This window comes from Aptenodytes patagonicus, chromosome 2 (assembly GCF_965638725.1).
Source record: "Aptenodytes patagonicus chromosome 2, bAptPat1.pri.cur, whole genome shotgun sequence".
Taxonomy (NCBI): domain Eukaryota; kingdom Metazoa; phylum Chordata; class Aves; order Sphenisciformes; family Spheniscidae; genus Aptenodytes; species Aptenodytes patagonicus.
In genome coordinates, this window is record NC_134950.1 from 99574590 (window position 1) to 99590900 (window position 16311).

A 16311-nucleotide genomic window follows, 5' to 3' on the forward strand; every position below is an offset into this window, starting at 1 on the left:
GAGGATCCAAGACCTCTGTGCCGCTCTGATGTGCTGAAGGTAATTTAAATCGTTTCAGCATGACTTCGTGGATCTCTGCCCTGCTTTCTGTTGGGTGGTAGAGACCAGTTCTCGGTGTGTTCTGGTGATATGGTGTGCCCACTTTTCCCTCTCTACTTTATTGGAAACCCAGTGATAACTCATTTATTATTTTCTCTTTACCAACCATACTGTCCTTCTGTAAGAGGTTTGGTAGCGATGTAGTGAATTACAACAGTATTTTTGTCAAATGTCCAGTAAAAATAAGTTACTGGAAGCACTCAGAATTGTGAGGATGTGTTTTGCAAACATCTTTTTCTTGTACAATAATGCTACAGCTAGGGGAAACGATGCTATGTATTTTGTATTAAAAAATAAGGACGGTTTAAGCTACAAATAACTGTAGAAGTTGGGGTCACCAATTAAAAAAAAAAAAAAGCCCACACAAACTACTTAAAATTTTGAGTCTGATGGTGTTTGTACTCTTCTCGTGTCTGAAGGCTGCCAAATTCTAGATGCCGTCTTTCCTGGGAACTAACCAATGCTCTCTGGCATGATTTTTACTTCCCCTTATGTCTATATTTGAACAAGCATATGTGTAGTCCCTAAATGAATATAGTGGTTAACAAGCTATGGATTACAACCCACAAAACATATTTGCTAAAGTAAGTTTCATAATGCCTAATGGAAAACAAATACCAGAGCTACTAAAACAGGAATATTGCTATACATGCATATATTTCATATATGAGAAAAGCTGAAGGAAGAATCCCCTTCTGCGTTTTTCTTGAGCACGCTTCTTCCTGTTGGATTTAAGTTACTGGAACTCTGGGGACAGAACTCGATTCTTTGGTACGTATTTGTATTTTCCCTGGTAGGGCAGGACACCGCTATACGGCAAGAACAGCTAGTTACTGTCGTTACACGAGCAGTAGTTTCATCCTTCATAGTTACATCCTGAGGAAGTAAAGCCAGTAGTGTCCCCCTAAAGCAACACTGTTAAGAAATCATTTTGTAGTCAGCAGCATCTCTGTTATTCCTAAAATAAAAGAGGCTGTGCAAAACTTTTCAAGCCCTCTACAATGTGCGTTGTGTGCAAGCGACGGGACGTGATGCTCGAGCAGTTCGGTAAAGAACTGCAGCGTTTGGAGAAGAACCCTGCCTTACAACTAGTGAATCACCCCCAGCTGATGGATGTTCTCAGGGACGGGTGGGGAGGGGAGGCCGGCTGGGAAGGAGTGTGCTGGGTAGAGCAAACTTTACCCCGGTCTGCAACGGCAGATTGCCATGGGTGCGTGCAGCCCTTGCTGCCCAACTCGGGTAGCACTGAATTCGGGAGCTAATTCAGCTAGTAACTGCTAGCTTGAACACAGCCCAAAACTAGAGGTTTGATTACAAAACACTAATGCTTAGCAGTGTTCTTAACCTCAGGTGCTCAGTCTTGAGCCAGAGCTCCCTGAAGTTGGCTTAAACTATTAGATTTTTTAAAATTAAAAAGGAACTTGAAATTTATTTACTTGCCTTCTTTCATCTGGTACTTTCACATTCGCTTCTTCCACGTGATTGCACTGCTGTGAAGGTTAGGAACCTAAGTAGAAAAACAGATTTCTGTTAACGTTTTGCTTCCTCTATCAAATCCCTTAAGAAATTATCAAACACTGCCAAGGTTTATGATGTAATTAAAGACTTACTAACACCTTTTATAACTGCCTAATGCTCCGAGTAGAAGAAGAAACTCAGTTGTAGCATGTTGTGTGACCAAGCACACTGGCTCACATCTTCAGAAACAGAATTTAAAGTCTGTTTTTTCAAATTAACTTTTAGATGCCTATATAAATATACTTAGTTCTGGTAAGATCAGTGGAAATTTTTATATCGTCAGAACTTCTGATCCGAACTGGACCTTTGGTTTTGTTGTTCCTTAATTTTGGTCATTAGTTTCAAAATAGTTTATTGATACTAGTGCACTTTGTATTTAGGAAACGGGAGGTAATTTCCATATTTGCCGCCTGGTTTTGGTAGAGCAGCTATTGCTGAATGTCCACCCTTCCGCCAGAGTTTAGCCCATGAAGTTCTCTATTTTGTGTTTACAAAAACGGCTTTGTACCTGCATGCATATCTAAGTATATATTTTTATTTTGTTTTATTCCCCTAAGAATATTTGTTAGTTACTGCTGTGGGAACTTTCTGTGGTTTTCTGATAACCTTTATACAAACCAGGAAGACGTGGCCTTTCTCATTTCAAAATGAGTTGAGGCATGGCTGCTAGGTACTTTTCCAAATGAGTGCAGCATGACATCTCACGCAGTTAGGTCATACGAACCTCACTCAGTCCAGCTGTTGTTAACCTGTCAAGTATGTCTCATGAAGCTAGAGGCCATATCTGCCATGCACTCGCAGAAGGTTTTGGGTACTCCAGAGAAAATGAGGATTGCTGTGACCAGTATAAATAAGAGTATGACCACAGCTTAACTTTCTGTTTATTTTCCTTGGAGTTTGGAGCATACGTGCGTGTGTGGGATATATATACATATAGAAACTTTCCATCAAACAAAGCCCAGTATTGCAACTATCCTAATACACCTGCATGGAACAACAAAAGGAAATAAACTTTTCAGTTAAGGCACCCTTGGTCTTGGCTGTACAACAAAAAACTAAGTGTCTCCCCAGTAATGGTTCTGATAAATTGTTTGTCAAAAGCTGCTGTAGTTAAACTCAACAGTTGCTTTGCGTGAAATGTGACTCCAAAACTAGTTGCTGAAACTTAGTTATGCATGTGCTGTGGACAAGGCTTTGCTAAGGGAAGCATACGTTAGCGATGTAATTACCGAGGTGTTCTGCTCTGCCTAAATTATCTTCCTGGAGAGCTTCAGTTCTTGAAACACTGCCACTTTCCATGTTGCCAGTAAAAGGAAAAGGAACATGTATGTATGGTGGCAGAGATCTCCACCAGGACTGCAGTCCTGTCAATTTTCACAAAAAAAATCTAGAACAGTTTTAACAGGATCATTGACATCTCCCCGGCTTGGAGAACGTGCTTCAGCCCTGGACTCCGCTGGTGAGCCGTGCTGTGGAAGTCAGGAGCAGTGTGTCAGAGGGGTCCGGTCTTCGGGACACAACGGTTCATATGCAATGGTCAGCATAATCCAGGCAGGCTGCAGGCATCCAGATCACGTCAGGGTCCCTCCAACCCCGACAGCAGTCCAGAGACGAAGAGAACACAAAACGTTTTTGAAGCCACCTGCGTTGTTCTCCAACCTGTGCTTTGTCCCACAGAGGCACAGTAGTTCCTGTCCCCTCATTCTAAGACATTTTTGCAATGCTTTTGCTCTTAAAGAGTTTTGTTAAGTGTTTTCATTTACCCCTTTTTTTTTTCTTTTTCCCCGGCCCAAGGACTGAAGTTGATTTGAGATAAAAATCACAGTAATTTTTCACATCCTTGCTATAGGGTGACTGCAACCGCAACATTTCTATGGGTGCTTCTATGTTACCCACAAGACTAGCCCAAATTGTATACCTCTCTGCATCTTCAGTCAGTCCTTCAGGCTTTCTTCTTTTTTCCACCCTCTCTGTATGTGAAATATTTCTTGATTTAGTCAACCTTGATAGGAGAGCAAAATCTGATGTTGCCCTTGGTGTTTCAGTATTAGTCTGTACTGTTACTGCTGATGGATCAGTGAAGGTTGGAGACCTTTGCTTTTAAATGTTAGGAGGAGGAGGGCACCAGGAGTGTCCCCGTTTTACTGGAGCTCAATGTGCTTGTCCCACTGCTTTTCTTCCACTGCCTTCCACCCTGTGGCATGGTGTAGAGAAATTAGGAGCGGCAGTGGAGAAGAGCAGCTAGTGGAGAACAGAAAAGGTTGGAAGGAGGAAAGAGAGAGGAGGAGAAGAAAGGGGAAGAGGACAGATTAAAAAACCACCGTGGAAACTTTAAAGAAAGTTGTGGGAGAACAGGGGAAAAAAATCACTTTAGGTTGAACCGAAACTTGTAGCTGTAGCTAAATCACAGTGAGGTGGGAGATGCAACTCGTTTGTTTGGACAGCTGATGGGTGGTCAATGCTTATAATAAACTGAGGGAGATCCCTATTTTTTGAGGGACAGTGTATATAAGTAAAACAGTTTTTACCCCAAACTACTAGTAATCTGTGTAGACAAAATACACATAGGAGAGGGAAAAGCCATGTGCTTTATTTAGAAGCAGGGTACAGGGAAGCTGATGTCCACAAATAATATGCATCATCTGCTGGTACAGTATATAGAAGTCAAAGGTGGTGTTCCAGCAGATTTTTGCCCTTTCCTATTTGTAAACCTCTTAGCATCTAACTGCAAACCCCTGCTTTTATTTCCTCTGTAGCTGATTGCATGGACTTTGGGTTTTTTGTGCAGTTCAGGTGACTTGCAGTACTCCACACGGCTACGTCATCTTTTATTGTTCTGCCTTAGGTTGTACCCGACCTTTGCCCAGGACTACCAGGGACAGCAAAGCTAAAGCCTCTCTTCTTTCTGTATTTTAAAATAAAGGGGCTGCTGCTCTCATAGGCTTCAACGGGCACTTGGTGCTGGGAAAAGGGTAAGGTGGTTTGCCTGCATGCAGAATCACAGGCCTGAACTGGGTCCCCGAGAAATGATCTAAACCGCTTACCCTAAGGCAGCGTTGGCATTTCTGACAGCAGCTAGCATCTTCATATATAGATACGTGTTCTTATCCTACTAAAAAGATACTATATATATATATGATGTATATGTATACATACATATATATATTCTATTCAACTGCTTTTCTTTCTGTCAGAAAGCTTTTCTCACTGTCTTGGTAAAGTCTTTCTTCTTGTAATTTCCTTTCCTCTTTGCATCATCCTTCTGAACAATTGAAGACTGTTACCTTGTCTCCCTTTAGTTTCCTTTCGTTTAGATTAGATACATAATCCCATAATCCATCCTTTCTCTATTCTTCTCTGAATATCTTCCGACTTGTCCACATGTTTCATGGAGTGCAGCAGTGAAACTTGACCAAAATACTCCTGCTGAGATCCCAGTAACGGTGAGTACAGCAGAAGGCTTTCCTCACAGACCTCCGTTGCTGTCTGTCTGTTCCAGCACAATGTTTGCTTTTTTGCAAGAGTGCGATATTGTTCAAGCATGTCTAGCTTATTTTACGCTGTAACCTCTAGCTCTCTTCCACAGAACTGCTTAGCTGGGAGAGTGCAAGTTGGGCGGTCGATGAAAGATGGAAAACTGGTTGTGAGGCTAGCATGGGATAATGAAATAGAAGAAGGGATAACAATTACTTAGAGGAAAACAACTAGACTAAAGAAACTGTAAAAATATTTCACTGGGGAAAAAAAGACAAAACTTGGGATTTTTTTTCCACAGTTACTAAATCTGATGCCAAAAGGATTTTGGCAATAAATGTGCTGAAGTTTAGTTTGGGTGTCAAGGTGATTGAGGCTAGGAGATGGCCAAAGAAATCTGTTTTTCTGGTATATACAAGACAGTATCAGTAGTAGTAGTATTATTAATGCGAACATTTGCTTGCTTGCATTGGTGCATGCCTGACTACTGTCACTTTGCAGCCCTTGCTGTTGCTTTTCTGTGTGACCTTTTCATATTCTTGTGCAAAAAATTTCAGTTCAAGTGATTTTTGTATAAAGCGTTAGATAAATTCAGTTGGTTTTGTTTGTATGTATTTTCTTGTAACAGTAGTAATTTTGTGAGTTTCAAAAGTGGTACTTTAAACTTTTTCATAGTCTATCCCGCATTTCGAATGGCAGGGTTACTTGTGCAGTGTCTGGGGTGGGTACCTATGCAGAGCAACTCCCGTGATGCTTTTGGTTATTTAGGATGTGCCACACACACAGAGCGAGTTTTTCCTTTCTGAAAAGAGGGGAAATCCTCACTCATTGAAACAATTTGTCTTCCACATTGGACAAAAAAACTGTGGGTCTTTGTAGTGGGCTAAAATCCTGCAAAATTTCACCACTGTATTTTTTCCAGTAATCCCAAGATTGTTTTTTCAGCTGCTTTTATTCAGTGTAGCACTTAATGTGAGTATTTAAAAAAAAAAAAAAAAAAAAAAAAAGAGGTCGCTAAAGCATGGAACGCTTTGGTTTTTAAGTTCTTTGACATATACTTGTTGTTTCAAACTCCTTTCCGTGTTCACATTGTTGATTTTGTGTGTGTGTAAAGGAGTTTGCTGCATGTGTGTGAGCACTCCCAGGAGGGATGTCAGCAATTTGTGCTCCCGAGTCAGCGGAAGTTGCTGGAAAAAGGACAGAAGTGTAGTAACTACTGCAGCGAATGCCGCGGTTCGCGTTGTGTTGTCTGATCCCGATTATGGGCCTTAAGCCCCTACTGACAGCCACAATCCCCTTGTTTATGAATCTGTTCCTAAATGCTTTCTTTTGGAGAGTCACACAGCTCTGCACCCTGGTTTGTTTCAACATTTCCTCATTAGCCTTAAGGGAACTCTCTTAAAACCTGCTACCCGTGCTGCTTCTGTCGTCAATGTGAAAGGGGACGGTTTAACAGAGCTGTGCAAGGACCGCTGGCTGGGATGGATTCGGGAGCAGGAGGGAAGTGTGCTCCATGTTGGCTGGAAGACCATGCCGTCAAATACCGGCTGCATTAATTTATAATATCTGACCCAACTATTACTGAATTGGCCAAGGACTGGGTTGAAATCATACAGGACTCTGGGAGCTTTATTTCGCCTTTGGTCTTTGACTTTGGGCTGTTTCAAACCAAAACTTCAAAAATTGAATAGAAATATATTGTTTAATTTAACATATTTTTTCCACTTATGCTATGGTCTGGGTTAGGGGTTTGGGGTTGGTTTTTTGTTTTTTAGAGAAACTAACCAGCTGAATCCACAAAGTAGTACCCTTGGTAACCCTACGATGCTTCTATCCTTGAGCACATGCACTGCTATGAAGGGACAGTCAGCTGTAGAACTGACCTGTGCTTCGTCTTGCCTGCACATGGGTGACTACGCTATTTGTTGTTTAGCGTGTTCTGTGATGGGTGCTAAAATTTGACTTGCACAGTTTGCAGAAATGCTGAGTAACTGCTGTTTCCCTTTTATTTTGCTTTAAATAATTCAAAAAGATGCTTATACAAAGCTGTGGGCACCCTACTGCATAATTAATACTACAACAAAACCACAGCAGCATTAAAATTATGAGTCAAAAAGGAGTTCTGTCTGTCTGCTACCGACAGAGAAAATTCCATCCTACCTTTTTATCTCTCTGGAAATGTAGATGCAGGCTCTCCACCAACAGTTTAAAATAGCTAGCTTCTGCTGAAGTCCTTCTGTTGAAATTTAAGGAGGGGTAAAAAGAGCAGGAGCAAAGAGCTGACATGCCCCCGGAGAGCTCAAAGGAGACCACTCTAAAAGGACCAGTGGATGCGAGGGGAAATCAAGTCTTTGCTCTCAGGAAGACGGGATCTGTATCCATCGGTTTTAATAAAGGTACAGAAGGGCTTGAGCCGCGGGTGTTGGGGTCACCTCGGTGAGTTACACAGCCACTGTTTTTTCCCCGAATTGTTTTCAAAAGAACCCGATGTGAGCTCCCGATTGCGGCTGAATTGTGAACTTTTTGGATTCGTACACTAAATACTTTTGATACAGAAGCTGGGAGTTAACAATGATTCCCTTGTGTAGCAGTCTCTTTTGAAGTAGAGCACCCTGTATCTACAAGAAAACATTATGCAGAGGGATAAATTCTGCTTTTAAGTCTGTATTTTATATATAAATGTCTTTTAAATCTTTTTAGCACAATATGTGTTAACATGAATATTTACATATGAAAAGGAAATAGGATTTTAAACCATTTAGTTGAATTTGTAAGTATCCCTGTCCTTGCTCAATTTTTTCTTTTTCTTTTTCCCCCCTCCAAATAATCAGCAGAGAACTTCAAGGCTGTGGCACTTCATTCCCTTCTCACAGTAATTTCAGTCCTTCTTGAGTGCTGATACTTGGTTCCGTCTTAGCTATTTGATACTGAAGTTTCTCAGAAAGCTTTTACATCCATATCCACTGGTCAGAAACTGGCTGCTTTTTTGAAGTCCCCATCTTAACTTCTATCGCAACATTTCCTAAACCATTTCACATCCTATGTTTTTGGCTAGAAAACTGGTGGTGTTCTCAGCTGTGGCTGAAAACCCTGGTGCTGTAGCTGGCAGCCGTAGCTGGCAGTGCTGTGACCTGGTGAGAAGCTCTTCCCCAGGTTGGTCCGAGAAACCAGTAATGGTGACGGTCACCTCTCCTGAACCCAGTTTAGCACCGAGCACAAGGGAACCACCTGGGCTGCGCAACCACAGCCGCCCCCAGCCCTTCACGGGCTGCGTTGTCTCATGTCATGCAATACTGTTGTTGGTTATTAAAGGCATCCCTTCATGTTGACAGCCTACCGGCCTGTCTTCTTCCAGTTGAGCCTCAAGGCTTACTCCACCAGCGCTCGAGAGACATGCTGTCAATCAGACAGGGGTGCTGTGGAGTAACAGGCGGCTCTTTGCTATGTATTATGTGCCTGACCTAAGGGCCCTGGCACATCCTAGTTCAAGGGCACAATGTGTACGGCTGCTGCTCGGCGATGCGATTGAAACCTCAGCCTGGTGACAGTGAGAAGAAGTACTGTTTGCTGGTTACCCACAGTTGGACCCATGACAGTGATACACCAAGAACTTGTAATGAATCCTATGAGTCATGCCATTACTTTTTGGTGTATTGGTTTCCTTTAACTTTGCGCTCAGAGGGAGCCCAAGCACAGCCCTGGAGACTCTTCCCTCCTTTACCTTCCCGTGGAAGACACCTCTGTGTGGTCTGGGCAGGCAGGTGACGGTGGTTGGACGAGGGAACCTTGATTTTGACCACCTAAGGAGCAAGCAGCATAGAAACCCATCCTGGAGAACCAGCATTAGTGTAGGGTGAGCGGCTGTTCTGTTGTCATCTTCCGTGAAGTAACTGGAAAGTTGTGTCATAAGTACTTCTGCTCTGATTGTTTCTGCAGAATACGCTGTGTGACAGACAGCCTTGCTTAGGGGTCTGTATCTTAGGGATTGTGTTGTCATACGGTTGATTATTTAAATGTAAATAATAATTGACACACGTTAAAATTTGAATTTCATTAGATGGAGGTTTTTAGACTTAGACAAATGAGTTATTTTTTAATATATATAACACTGTAACATGCTTACTAGTTTTGACAAAGAGTTTTTTCCCCGGGTACAGGGATAGCAGGTAATAATAAGCAAGCAGACAAGGTTATGCAGCAAGGGGATATTTTGATCATTTCTATTTTGGAGAAGATGGGCCAGTGTGAGGTACCTCCTAGAAACAATCTACTTCACTGATACCTTGCTTCAACAGATTGACAGCATCTCAGAAAAGAAAATAACTGTTTGCTATTCCTGTCATAGACTTCTTTCAATCACTGCGACAGATGTTCCAAGCATGTTGTTCCTCTGTTAGGTTTCTTTAGTAGTAAAAATACTGCGGCCTAAATATAGTTTAAATTGGTTGAGATACCTTGTTTGAATATGATTCAAAATTGCATTATACCTGGTTTAAATCATAGTGTAACAGGACAAAACCATTGGAAAGACTATTTAAGATTATTTCAAAGCCAGGTAGGAATTTTTATTCAATCATATTTAAAGCAGTTCCAAAGAAGTGCTATCTTTTTCTAACTTATCTTGCAATCTGATTTAGGATGAACACTAGACGGCGTAGTGAACTCTTCTCCCCCCCTTTCATTATTTGGAATTACCTTCGATAAAAATAGAAAAAATACTTAGTTAAACAGTTCTCCTTTCCTGTATCTGCAGTGCTGTCTCTTGTGACAGCTGTATATTACACATCAGGAATACACAGATTTTGTTTTCCTTGGTTTTTTAATTGAAACGGAGTTTAGCATCTAGGAACAGCTGAAGTGGCTGAGATTAGAGAGAGACCCAATACGCATATGCAATGTACCCATGATTCCTTTGGGGAATTTGGGAGGTGAGAAGACTGTGGCCCTTACGACCCCCCTTCCCTCTGCCAGTGAGTTCCAGTTCAGAGCTCTTCTCTGTCATCTCTCCTGCTTACTGCCTCCTGGGAGAGCTAACAAGATGATGCAGGCTGAGTTCTGCTGAACAAGTCAATGGTAAACAGCTCCTCCTTTTTATTCTCACCTCCCCCACCCTACCCCTTCATATCTAGATGACTGCTTGCTGTTCATGAGACCCACTTTTGGAGACCACTGGGTTGGGAGCACAGCTGCCTGCCTGGAGTCGGGTCACGGTGGTATGACAGTAACTGCACTGGCATCCCGTATGATTACAAGCGCGATTCCGGTCAGTGACATCGATCGGGGGAACACTCTCGTTTGGATACTGGTTGGCTGAACGCTTTCTGCTCCCTCTTTTTGACATCTGGCATCAGGACACGTATATGGATGAAGTTGCTAAATTGCAGTGTTTGGGACGAGGTGCTCTTTGTTTCCAAAAATGGTGAGTAGAGCAATGCTAGGACACAGTTCAAGGTTTATTTCATCACTTGGACTTTCACTCCAGTGGAATAGATTGGGATTTCAACTTTAGAAAATGGAGATTGTTAGTTTGTAATCTGTTTTTGTTTCATTACTAGTTAATTTTTTAATAGACAGTTAAAATACTCCTCCAAGAAGTAGGGAAGTACAGGTGCTGTGATCTCCAGTCACTAATGACTGAAAACAGTTAGCATCCTTCATTTTGTGCCCCTTTTTGGGAGGGGAGAGAGGAGCTCGTGTGGCAATTGCGTGCTGCCAGGTCCTTGCTGTGAATCAGGTGGCAGTAGAAACAGTCTCCTGAAGGTCCCACTTCTGCGGGAAAACTCACTGGCAGTTGACTTAAGCATCCAACTTTGAGCCTTCACAGGAGAGAGCCGTTCACGTACGCTTTGTCTTGAAGCCATTTGGGCCCTGCTATGATCTCACGTAAGGAGACATTTTCTTCTAGGTTTGTTTTACAAATTTAGAGTTAGGGTTGTTCATACTGATCCTTATTTTTCTTTGGTTTCAAGCTTCTCTGCACAGCAGCGATGATTGTAGTTATTTACTTACTCGTTTCTTCATGTTGCTTGTGTTGATTTAGTGTCCATAGGTGTTTAAGCTGTGGGAACAGTGGGAAAGACTTTGAACATCTAATTTCTCCCCCTTTTTGCAGCATTGTTCTGATTAAACAGAAGTCCTATAGCATTCACCCCAGGAGGCACTTTATAAAGTTCATGGGTAATTTTACTATCCATGGACAGCTGAATGCACTTTCATTTTTTTGCAGCGTGATCGTGGCCTTCTCTTAATTGTTTTTATGAACATATTTTTTTTTGTTATGAAAGCAGATCATTAACGTACTTCTTGGGTTTGCTTTCCTGTTTCAAGGGCTGAGTGGGGCACATCAGGACAGTTGTAGCATTGGGGTTTCAAACTTTATCTCTTTTGTCCAGCTCCCATGCCAAGGTATAGGAGCATGGTGAGACCTTTATTTCCTGAAAGGTAAAGTGGTCATTTAGGGACAGACATCGGAGATTCCTCTTTATTTCTTTGTCCTCATCCATTTATAACAAGGCTTCCAGCAAGATGATGGTGCCTTCACCTCAGGATCTAGCAGGGGCAGATTACTGCAAGTGAGAAGAGGTAAAGTTTCTTGGAGGTGAATATAGTAAATATGTTCCTGCCTGCCCATAGCATTTGGATATGGCTAATAAGAATGGGAAACACCTTGACCTTGACGTAACCTTCTGCCCTGGTACTTTGCCACCTGTCTCAAGACCTGCAATAGGACATTTGACTGCCTCTCACAAGCTCTCCTACCAAGGCTGTCTCCCAAAAAGGGAAACAGGGGAGTTACGTAAAAATGTTTTCCTTCAAAACTGTATGTTACAGAATTCAACCAAGACCCTGATTTTAGCTCCAGCAGAAGTCTAAAACCGGCACAAACCATTTTCCAAGGTCCATTTTTCTGCATGTATAAAGTAAGTAAATGAATCAATAGTTTAGGATGTGGGGCAGAATATTCCTAAATGACAGCAAGGAGAAAGGTTTTCAGAAAGAGCCACAACTGCCAATTTACTAGTTAGCGAGGTTTCTTCCTCCAACAGGGGATACAAGTTGTTTGTAAAAAAAATCACCCGCGGAGAGCTCTGAGGAGAGGCGGTATGCTGTGAAACAGAAACTGAAGCAGTTGCAGACATGGTACCTCTCTGTTGAACATTAATGAACTGTAACATACATATGTAAGGTTTGTGGCTTGTTATGTATGTTTAGCTTGTCAAAAGTTTCTCGGGGCATTAAGGGCAGGCAGTGTCATTTCTGCAACAGGCAAAGCCCTCTGCCTGTGGATGTAACAGTGACCTTACTTGAACTGATAAATAGCTGTCTTATCCGCGACCTTTAATAGCTGAAATATGTTCACCATCTACAGCGTTTTAAGGTTTGCTTCAAAAGAGGTCAGTGGATAAAGCGTATGTATGTATGCGTTGCTCTGTGGGATCCTTTCTGGCTTGTAACAGCACATCAAGGGAATTCCAGAGTTTTAGGAATAGCAGAGCAATCATTTTTCTGTGTGCTCGCTTTCTTCCTCATGAAAGGTGCTCATTCATAGGGATGCATGGTGTTGTGCAGCCTGTTGATCTTAAAGAAAAAAAAAAAACCCACGACAGAATGTGAAGTTGGTTTTTATCCTCTTAATGTAAAGTAAGGCTTATTTTCTGTTTGCATTCTCTGGTTTAATTTGAAAGACGACAGAGGCGATATTAAAATATAATGAGGGCAATTCATTTTGTTGGTTCACAGTGGCTCAGATTTAGAAGGAAAAAACCCCTTAATCGGCATAGAACTTAAGGGCTCCCCTGTGAGAAGGTTACGCTTAACCTTCAGCAAACGCTTATGGGCTGCCCTGAATAGTAATGGGTTTAAGCACATGCTTAAGTGTTTTCCTGAAGGAAGACCAAAGTATCTTGGCAAGCGTTATCCCAGCACCAGAGGCAAACTTTTCTTTCATCTTTTGGCAGATATCTGGGCGTATAGATTTTTCCACCTCCGCTTGGCTTGCTTTCTACGGCTCCCTTGCTGCAATCTGATCAGCCCAGGCTGACCTTCAGCGGTGCTCCGCATGGGCTGGGGGGCCTGGCCGCACGGATCCCATTGCACGATCAAAGTCCACGCCTCGCCTTTCATCTGCCGGTTCTCTGCCTTCCCGGGGTTATCGATTTGAAGAAGTTAAACGCGCAGCAATTTTCTGCTGCACCCGTTAGCGGGAAGTAGGAATGGGAATTGCGTGCTGTTGTTGAACGGCTTTGCTGTAGTCGGTTTTCCACGGTGGGAAGACGGGATGGGAGCGGGTTAAATCTGCACCAGCCGGCTGTGGGTTGGCTGTGGGAAATGCAAAAAAAAAAAAAAAAAAAAAAAAAAAAAAAAAAAGGGGGGGGGGGGGGAGAGAGAGAAAAAGAAAAACCAAACAAAAAAAAAACCCAAACCCAAATATCCCCAAAACAAAAAAACCACCCGACCCGCAGCCTTCTCCAGACTCTCTCGGGGTGAGGCGGGGCGAGGGCCGCGCTGCGGGGCGGAGGGCGGCGGGGCGGGCGGGGGCCGCCGGCCTTTTGGCGGGGCCCGGCGCGCTCCTCTTGCGTAAGAGGCGGACCGTCTTCCCCGTAGCTGCCGTTGCCATGGCGAGATAGCGGGGGAGGATTCCTGGGATCCGTAAGCCGGGGAGAGAGATTACGTCTTAACCCGGCACTCCGCTGCGCCTGACGTGATGTGGCGGGGTCGTTCAGGTGTCCCGGGGGGTGACCCGCCGGGTAGCGGGAGCGAGCCGGCTGCCCCGGACTGTTGCAGTGCAGGCATCATTTTAAATGAAATAAAGCTGGGGGGAGGGGAGGGGGCAGGGGATTAGATGCGTTTGCACGGGGGCTACGCTGAGAAAAATAGCGCAAGACTTTAGGGGAGGCTGGTTTGAGGTCTTGGGCTGGTTTCAGTGGAAAGGGGAGGCATTCGTGTTTACGAATGTTGCTAGCGTCTGCCGAGAACTGGCTGTCATGTGCTAGAAGGGGATTCTTTCAATTTTCGTCTGCATATTTTATTATCGCAGTTAGTTGTTAATCGTTTTAATCGTAAGCTGTGCATATAAACACATCTTGAAAACCTGTAAGCAGTAAGCAAGCAGCGAGTCTAAATATTAGCCCTGTGCTGATATCTAGCCTAGATCAAGTCATTGACAGATGTCTTTAACATGAGTGGAAGGAATGACGGAAGAAGACATCAGTGTCTGCTTTGGTAAGTTTTCTGTCCGTTACCTTTAATTATTAGTGTTTTACTCCCTCTCTTGCTTAGTGTCAGAATGGGAGCAGTTGCCGCTGACAGGGTCTTTTTGTGCTTTTGAGCTTTTTGCTGCTCTTCGCCTGCTTGGAATCCCTAGAAGCAGGTGAGAATTTATTGAGTCCTGTCACTGTGGTGTCTTCTTTTGTCGCTGCAAGGATATCATTAGTGCAGGCAAAAACTTTATAAATTCTGATGTTTGGTTTTAAGTTTGGAAAAGATGATGTATTGTCTAGAAGAAAGTATGAAAAATACTGTGCTGCAAAGTACTGTATTGTAAACGTGTTTCTTAAGAGAACAAACCCTACCTGGGTTAATAATAATATTCGTTGCCGGAAAACAAATGTGTGTGGGGAAAAAAATCTAAGTAAATTTAACATCCTTGAACTGTTTTACAGCAGTTGGGTAAGAAATGTGTTAGGATGTAAGAGAGTACGCTACTGGGAAATGAGCTTGCATTACACCCACAGAGCATTTACTGTACATTAGTTATAACCCTGTTGTTTTTGTTGTCTGCAATTGAGTAATTTCTTCCATGACTGAAACTGCAGGTTAAGCATGTCTGCTTTGAAAGACAGTCTTCTGAATTGAGACGGCTTTTGCACTTGCCATATTAACAAGCTCTCGCAAAGTACATTTTGTGCACTATGGTTATGAATTCCTGAAAGGTATCGGTGGGGGTTAATTCACTGTTACGTAAACAGCCAATAACAGCATTTCATTGTACGGGAATGGCTCTAAAATAGTTACTAGCTTCCAGGCTATTACTGGGAAAAAGGCTCTGTTTGCTCTACGTGAACAAAGACATTTCGTTTGTGCAAATATTATTTGTATGAAGAAGACAGAAATGGACTACAAGAACTTCAAAGCATTAAAGTAAGGACGCTGTTGTATAAATAGGCAAAGTCTAATCTTGGGCTGTAGTGTAGCTTCAGCTAGTTTTACAGCTGTGACAAGCTCTTTATCTCCAAGTTGTACGGGGCGGGGAACCCAACGAAATCACAACCAAACCAGTTTTCCAGAAGCTGAATATTTATTGTACGAAGACATTTGAGAAGAGCATTGTTGCTTTAATTAGCAAAGCGTACCTGCTACCTGTGTGCGCGCGTGCAGATATTCTCAAAATGCAAAAGTCGGAGCTGGCAACGCATAGAACTGAATAATACAGCCGTACCGAACTGTGCAAGCACAGGGGCAGCACAGGGGAGCCAGAGGATGGGATTTATTGCAGCAGGGCCTCGCAATAGTTCAGCCCGCTCCAGGCAGTGCAGGAAGGAGCTGAGAAACAGTTTCTGAGCAACTGAGCGCCCTGACCGGGAGGCAGGGGTGCCTGCCTGTCACTGGAGGGTGGCAGATAATGCCTGCAGCCGTTTCTGGTGGCTTCTGGTTTTGAAACTTCCCGGCAGGAATTTGCTAGATACTTTTGTTGTTGGAGTGTTTATTTAGCAAAGCAGGCCTGGTACCTGTTGAAGGAGCCTGCAAAACTGGCGCTGTTGTCTTTGGATATGAGCAACTGTTGTTTGCTCAGAGGACTTGAAGTGTTTGGATATGAGAACTTTGCTTGCATTTAGACATCCTCGGTTGCCCGCAGACTAGCTTACAGCTGTTCTTTTTGGGAACTGGAAATATTGCTTCTGCTGCATTTCTATAAGTAGAGAGTAGAGCGAGGGGTTTTTCGTGTGTGTAATTCAGCTGTCTTTTGCATATGTCTGATGTTCGTTAATATTGACAACTACTTTCTAGGAGATAAAGTAACTTATGTTTTGGTTGTTTCAGCTATAGGGATTTGACTATTGTTTATTTTAAAATGCAGTATTGTTCTGTATCACCAGCAGTTATTTATTTAGGCTTGTAAGGCAAACACATGACTTTGCATTAACCTTTCTTTCCTTCCCGTCTCCCCTGACCCCAAAGTAGTTCAGCCTGAAACTTGGTAAGTTAATCACAGTTACCTTG

General features: G+C 42.9%; 1 protein-coding gene across 3 annotated transcripts in view; it reads left to right on the forward strand.

Annotated features, from left to right (window-relative positions):
- The window catches only part of HIVEP1 (HIVEP zinc finger 1), a 122227-nt gene that overhangs the window by 28574 nt on the left and 77342 nt on the right, over positions 1 to 16311 (forward strand). The window contains exon 1 of one of the 3 annotated variants that reach the window (XM_076330542.1): positions 14172 to 14313. The exons of the other annotated variants lie outside the window; for them this stretch is intronic. Within the exon in view, the coding sequence (XP_076186657.1) occupies positions 14283 to 14313 (31 nt within the window). The 5' untranslated portion in view covers positions 14172 to 14282. Of the gene's footprint in view, positions 1 to 14171; positions 14314 to 16311 lie in introns of those variants that run through there. 3 annotated transcript variants of the gene reach the window in all.